The 7,149-nt window shown below is 34.7% G+C and overlaps 1 protein-coding gene across 1 annotated transcript in view; it reads right to left on the bottom strand.

Moving 5' to 3' along the window:
* glb1l (galactosidase, beta 1-like) overlaps window positions 1-7,149 on the bottom strand; it is a 197,806-nt gene that overhangs the window by 77,504 nt on the left and 113,153 nt on the right. The window contains exons 11-12 of the mRNA XM_039755971.1: window positions 3,347-3,421; window positions 2,392-2,481 (exon numbers count right to left, since the gene is read on the bottom strand). Of these exons, the coding sequence (XP_039611905.1) occupies window positions 2,392-2,481; window positions 3,347-3,421 (165 nt within the window). The remainder of the gene's footprint in view (window positions 1-2,391; window positions 2,482-3,346; window positions 3,422-7,149) is intronic.

The following is a 7,149-nucleotide window of genomic DNA, read 5'->3' as shown; positions in this document are numbered from 1 at the left end:
CCTCGGTTCACAACCACACACTCGGTATACAAACAAGCCAGGTTCCCTTGCCTGCCTGCAAGCTGAGCTGAAAGAGAGAGAGAAAGAGAGAGAGAGAGAGGGCGAGCGAGCACGTGCCTGCTGGGAAGGGGAAGGAGGATATTGCTGCACGTGTTTGCCTGCCTATCTGTAGGCTGTAGTGCAAGCGAAACCATCCCCCTCCCCCCACAGGCAGCCTGAGAGAGAAGAGAGCTGCCATGCTTTTTCATTTAAGCAAAGCCGCTCCTTGTTCATTGTTTTCAATAAGACGTGCACTCTCTTTGTGCTCTACAGTATTTCGTGTGCTTTTGCAGTTAACTATGGCTTCTAAGCAAGTGGAGAGTGGTCAGAAGAAAGTTTTGAAGAAAGTTGAAATCGAAGTAAAGAAATTACAAAAGGTGGAAAAAATGTTTACCAGTTTACTCATTTACCAATCGGAGAACCCTCGTGCTTTCAAGCAGCATAATGTAAACAAAGCCAGACTGCCAGTAATGTGGAGGGTCACAAGAACGTTCTTTTTGGAATGGCTGCAGGAGGCTTTCACTCCCACCAGCTAAACAGCTAAAAGCACCAGAAACCCAAGAAATCACAAGAGAGAAAACACCTGAAGGAAACCACTTCATGCCAGAACTCGTTTCATGCAAGGTTAGTTTTCTTGGTGGTTTTTGTATTGCGGATTTTTCAAAAGTAATTTTTTTAGTTCATAATGCGATTTGTTGCAATGTTATTTTTCTCTTTTTTCAAATGTTCGCTTTTTTCCTTGTGCTTAAAACTCATGAAAGGTTTACAGATGGAGTTTTTCATAGCGATTAGGTGCGATGTTACATTTCTCTTTTTCAAATGTTCGCTTTTTTTCTTGTGCTTAAAACTCATTAAAAATTGTTTACATGGAGGACTTCATCGTGTGATTTGTTGCAATGTTTCATTTTTGGTTGCTTGCGAGTTGGTTTTTAAATGAAGTTCGGATTTGTGCGATGTTTTTTTCTGCTGTGCTTAAAACTCATTTTAAAAACATTGTTTACAGCGATCAGGCTTTAGGTTTAATAGCGTGATCTCCTGCAATCTCACTTTTTTGTTTGCTTGTGAGTTGGTTTTGCAAGCGCTTGGATTTTTTTCTGCTGTGCTTAAAAGTCATTTTAAAAAATGCTGCTTGAGCACGTGCTACAGAAAAATTAGAGAGCCGGGCAGCTGACAGTGAAGGGATTGGGGGGACGGATAGGTGTGTGTGTGTGTGTGTGTGAGAGAGAGAGAGCTCGTGAGCCAGCCTGCTCCTGTAGCTGATCAGGGAGCCTGGGTGTTTTGTGTCAGTGTTTTTCAATGTTTTTACATTAGTTTACTATTACACTGTGGATTCTATGGTGTAATTAACTATATTTGTGCTTAATCTTTACATATTTTTACATATTTACATACAGTTAGTATGGTCTGGAACGGATTAATTGTATTTACATACAATCCTATGGGGGAAACTGCTTCGTTCATTTAACTCGGTTTACGACCAAAGTTCTGGAACGAATTATGGTCGTGAACCGAGGTTCCACTGTATGTATATGTATATATATGTATATGTATATATATATATGGATATATGTGTATGTATATGTGTATGTATATATATATATATGTATGTATGTATGTATAAAAAAAGCAAAGCAAAAAAAATGCTTTTAAACTGCATTTGAATTCAAAACAGAAACAAAAATATCATCCCTGGTTAAAATTGGGCAGACTTAAAAATAAAGTGGTAGTTTAAGTACTTTAAGTACATTTTCAGAATGGTATTGTCTTTAAATAATAATAACCAAAATTTCAACATAAAGTGCAGTTTTTCTTCTTACAAAAATAAGTCAGAAACATAAAAGGTAATTTGACCAACTTAATCTTTAAACTCTGAGTAACATTAGCCAAAATTATTTTGTACATTAGGCTAAAACAGTGTGATCATTGAACATTTTGTAATTAGAATTACTAAAGGTCACGGAAGTCCAATGATCCCCAGTAAGAGCTACAAAGTCCGCTTTCTGTAATGCATCTAATTTTCCTTGCTTTTCAGTGTACACAAAACCATGCTTTTATCAAGCCTTTATCAATTTTCCTCCGATCAGTCATAGGAACGCGCTTTATTCTGACTCTAACAATTTTGTAGCTGTGATGTGTGCATCTGTTTACACCGTTTTAGTTCATTATGGCTTTGAAATATTTTTTTGGGATCTTGGAGGACATTGGATAAATGCTGGATAAACATTAGATATTTGCAGGAATACATGATGCCTCAACATCTAGTACAAACATGTAACTCAGCTGTTTTTTTTGTAACAGGAAGAAAAATAATCAACGGGTAAAAATGCGCTCTTTGGTATGCTGCAGTCTTACCTGTTTCATCTCTTCAAAGGTTATGGGGTAATAAGAGTGAACAGGCCCTTGTGGACATAGGTCATCTAACAGTTCAGTAATGCAAGAAACCTAAGGTGCAAAAAAACTGGGAAATTAGTTTTACAAAGTACTATTTTTTAAACTAAGTTGCTTCAGTAATGTCAAGAATGCAATGAGAAATTTAAGATGATAAAAGGACAGGGTTTATGATTTTCAACTTTTAAAATACTGAAGTGCTATTGGCTAGGTGACCATTGTATTATCTGGCATATGATTTGGTTATTAAGAATACACATAGTGTGGTTCAGGAAATAATAAAATTAATTAGTTTCAAAATATACAATCAGCCAGACTTGAAACTGTGTCAGAACTGGACCAAGTAGCAATGAATGGTCAAATGAATCAAACATTTGATTGCTCTTTATGTGGCTCTTTCATTTTGACTAGTAGTAGACCACTTTTGCCTGCAGAGGCTGTAAAATTACTTTCAAGCCAGTTGTCTCATTTGAGATAGATCTCTACTATCAAATAAACTTCCCATTCATTCAGGTTAATTGCCTCTTTTGTTTTACAACCTCACACTTTCTCGGCCATGTAGGATTATAATTTTGTTTTCACACCTTTTATATACAGTAGATGTCTGTTCAATTACAAAATTAACACAACTTCACTGTAGCTCACTTGTTTGGGCTAAGCCTTAATTGTTTCTTAAACAACTTGTAATAAACGATGTATAAAAATGTAATGTAACACTGTAAAATTTACACCTAAAATGTGTGTTTTGAAAAAAATAATAAAAGGTAGACAGTGGAAGACTGAGTGCTAGTCAACACAGATCATTTTATTGATTTTTCACAAGAAAGTAAAATACACACCAGTAGTAGTTTCTGATGTAAACAGGTATTGCAGTAAAATATCATTAACTACCAAACTACTGTAATACAACAGAACTAACCTTTTTCAAGGAGATGTACCCGTAAGCATACTTTTGAGTTGGGGGAGGCATTGGTCCTGCTGGTACTGAAAAGAACTGAAGAAAGATAATGAGAAATAAGATATGAAACTGATTAAAATTGTTTGTCCTTTCAAATGCTGGTTTTAGTACTGCTTACTTTAGCATATTGATTTAAGATTATCTACAATAATCATAAACTAACCCAAAAAAGACGTTTTTAAAAGGAGACAAACACTAACACCCAACTAACCTTTTTTACCATGTTGAACACAATTCCAAGGCGCGTTTGGCTCAGTTCTTACACACTATGGAAGTGTTCAACTAGCAAATGGTTGCTAGGAGTAGTAAGGACACACCTTACACACACAAAATGGTGGTTTGATCAGGATCACCAAGACACAACATACTATGGCTTTATTCGTAACAGAAGATTTACTTCAGTTTATTACAATTAAATAAATGTGTTAAAACTTTAAAAGCTTTTTTGTTTGTAAAAATTTGGCCTAATACATTTAGACAAATTAAATGCTACCCCTAATACAGTATATAAACACTTTTGTTCCCTGTCAGGTTCAAAACTGTTATTTTAAATTTACACTCATGTCTGTAGCAAGGTTTGACATTTTGCAATGATCTTGGTCATAGGAGAGACCTAAACATTATGGAAATGATGTCTCAGGATTTGAAAAGAGCTGTTCACACTGGAAACCTCTTAAATGATAATTCACACATTGATAAACAATTACATGTAACATATGGCTAAAGTTACTGTAGCCAAATGTACTCTAAACAATTACTGAATTTAAGCGACACATGAAATGGATGACTATAAAATAAGTATACAGTAGGCATTATCAGAATACAATTTCATTTATTAATTTTCGTTTTCCTCAGGATTTACATGAAAAATTAATCATATTCAACTCATATGGAAAAATTAAAGGGAGTAAATAAACACTTTTTTCTGCTAACTGCATTGTATTTTATTAAAATTATGGAAATCAGTCTGCACCACAGTACACAATATAGTATTCACAGAAGGATAGAGAAGCCAGCTGATCTACATTAAAAGCTTTTGACTTATGTTGTCTTATTAATTGCAAGACCCAGAATTTTCTTTTTCTGTTCATCACTGCCACTTTAATGTAATAATTGGTTTGTGGGTGTATATTATTACAGTGAAGAAACCTAACTGCTAAGAAAAAACAATGGATACATGGATATTTCTATGTAAATATTACACTGAGCTTTCAAAGTCCATTTGTGCATTTTTGCATATTGTATTGTGCTTACTGAATGTCATTTTTACTAATATTGTGTGTACAACACTCTGAGCTTGTAAATGTGAAATGAGCAGTATGAAAATTAATTAGATTGAATGGTGTATCCTTAGAAATTAAGCATATGATACATTTTATTCAGAGACTAATTGTTGAGCTTTTACTTGCTTTCCATATCTTCCAATTAAGCAGTAATTTACAATATTTTCCTTGCTTTCACATTTACTTAGTATGCAAGCACAGAGTGTGTATCATTTTACTTTCATAAAACACACATGTTAAGACAATATTTAATAAACAGAATGTTACAGTATGTCTCGCCTTAGTATTGTTGTGTTATAGTAGATAGCATAAATAGTTGTGGGAAAGTGCAGGTAAATTTAAAAAAACAAAAACAATTACATATACAGGACCAAAGAATGACTACATTGAACTGCATCCTGTGTGCTACATTTTATTATGCCATATTAAAGATGTCAGCACCTCAAACATAATTGCTAAATGACATTTAGATTTAGTTTGTGGGAGATCATCGATCCTAAAATTAAAGGCATTTGCAATTCATGTCTTAAACACAAGATCTAGTCCTGACTTAGCCTTCCTTTTCAACCAATAAACAACCAGTCATTGTCCAACCTGCTATATCCTAACACAATACCAGCCAGCACAGGGAGCAAGGCAGGAACAAATCCCGAGCAGGACACCAGTCCATGACAGGGTGCGCGCGCACACACACACACACACACAATTTAGAATCACCAATGCACATAACCTGCATGTCTTTGGACTGTGGGAGGAAACCCATGCAGACACAGGGAGAACATGCAAACTCCACACAGGGAGGACCCGGGAAGTGAACCCAAGTCTCCTAACTGCGAGGCAGCAGTGCTACGCACTGGGCCACCATGCCATAGTTAAACAACATGTTTTCTTAAATGTAATGATTAGTTTTGTTATTTTGCAGCACTGATAATTTCATGATATGTTGATGAGAATTTTAGAACTGGGGTAATTTTAAACAGTTTTTTCGTAGGCTTCAGGGATTCTAGTGTTAATTTCGTTAAGGTTTAACAATTGAACTCTTAAGTATTCTTGTTTGATTTGCTTATGGTTTAACAACTGATCGATTTTATTTTTTTATTTGAGAAAATAAAATGTGATGTGAAATCCATTCAAATAATATTTTTTAACTCACATATTTATGTTATTAATACATGTGTGTTTTTAACGTTTTATTTAGATTAAGGATAACAAGGAGGTAGGACTCAGCAGTCACAGGATGGGTATAATTGATAGAATATATAGAGTAAGCCCGATAATATCCTAGTCAGACTGGTCTTCTTTTCTATCTGAGAATGGCATAAGCTTACTGTGAGTCTGCCTCTGCTGTAACTAAGAAATAAACTACCAGGATAGATTATGAAGATTCAGGACAGATAATGACGATGCTTATGATATTAGATACTTTGATAATGTTGAATTGAAAGTCTGTCTGCAATGCTTATTTGCTTGTGTTTTTTCCCCAGACAAAATTAAGAACTTAATAATGAATTCCAGGCTCATTAGGGGTGAGAGGGAATGCCCCTAATAGATAGGCTGTGCATAAAGTAGTCTTGATTGAAGCACCACTATATTACCAAAGGTGTACCTCTGTGGCTGAGGCCCCAACTGCCTAGTAGCCATTCAATGATTGACAATTCCCCAGTCCAGTAAGCAGAATTGCAAACATATAGGTGAAACATTATCTAATACTATAGTTTAGAATATATGTTCTCACCTAGCTAAGAACCTAAGTTTTAGGGTACATATACAATGCAAAACATTTTCCACAATATTACATGTCATAATAGTAAACCTTTCATTGCAGGTGTTTCTTCTGATTTTGGGTATATGATTTTCAGCACACTAATGAACAGGTTTCTTTTAAAGTGCATTTTTACCACCTTAAAATAAATCTGTGTCTGCACAGATTTAATTTAAATGACTTAAGCTATCTTATTTTCAGCTGCATCTGTGTTTAACAACAGAAATAAAAACAAATGAATTAACCAATAAATCGATACAATGCTGCTAACATGACAAAAAGACACAGTTGCCTTGCGTGGGACTAATTTTACATACCTCCCTATATTTTAGTCCTCTTTGATTAAAACCCTGTGTGATATTCGAAAGAGAATTTAGAACATGAACAGTTTTCAGGAACCAAATGGACATCATAATAAAAAATGGAGTTAAAGTTTAGTTTATGCAGTAAAATGATGAGACAGAACATTGAAATCTTTATTGCTGTGTTTTAGTATATGTTGATGCCTGTTAGGAGATCATGATGATCTAAAGAGATTCAGCATGCAGTGATGTAGGGGTTCAGTATAAAGAAAACCCGCAAACACCCAGTAATTTCAATTTTCTCGTTGAACCTGTAAGAGCCTATCACAGAAAGATAAAACTGAGAGTGTAAAAACTAAAATACAATTTAAAAAAAATCTGGCAACCCACATTTTTCTGTCAATAATAAGGTAAATA

Source organism: Polypterus senegalus, chromosome 6, assembly GCF_016835505.1.
Source record: "Polypterus senegalus isolate Bchr_013 chromosome 6, ASM1683550v1, whole genome shotgun sequence".
Taxonomy (NCBI): Eukaryota; Metazoa; Chordata; class Cladistia; order Polypteriformes; family Polypteridae; genus Polypterus; species Polypterus senegalus.
Note: the sequence above shows the minus strand (reverse complement) of the source record. Positions and strands in the feature narration are given on the sequence as shown.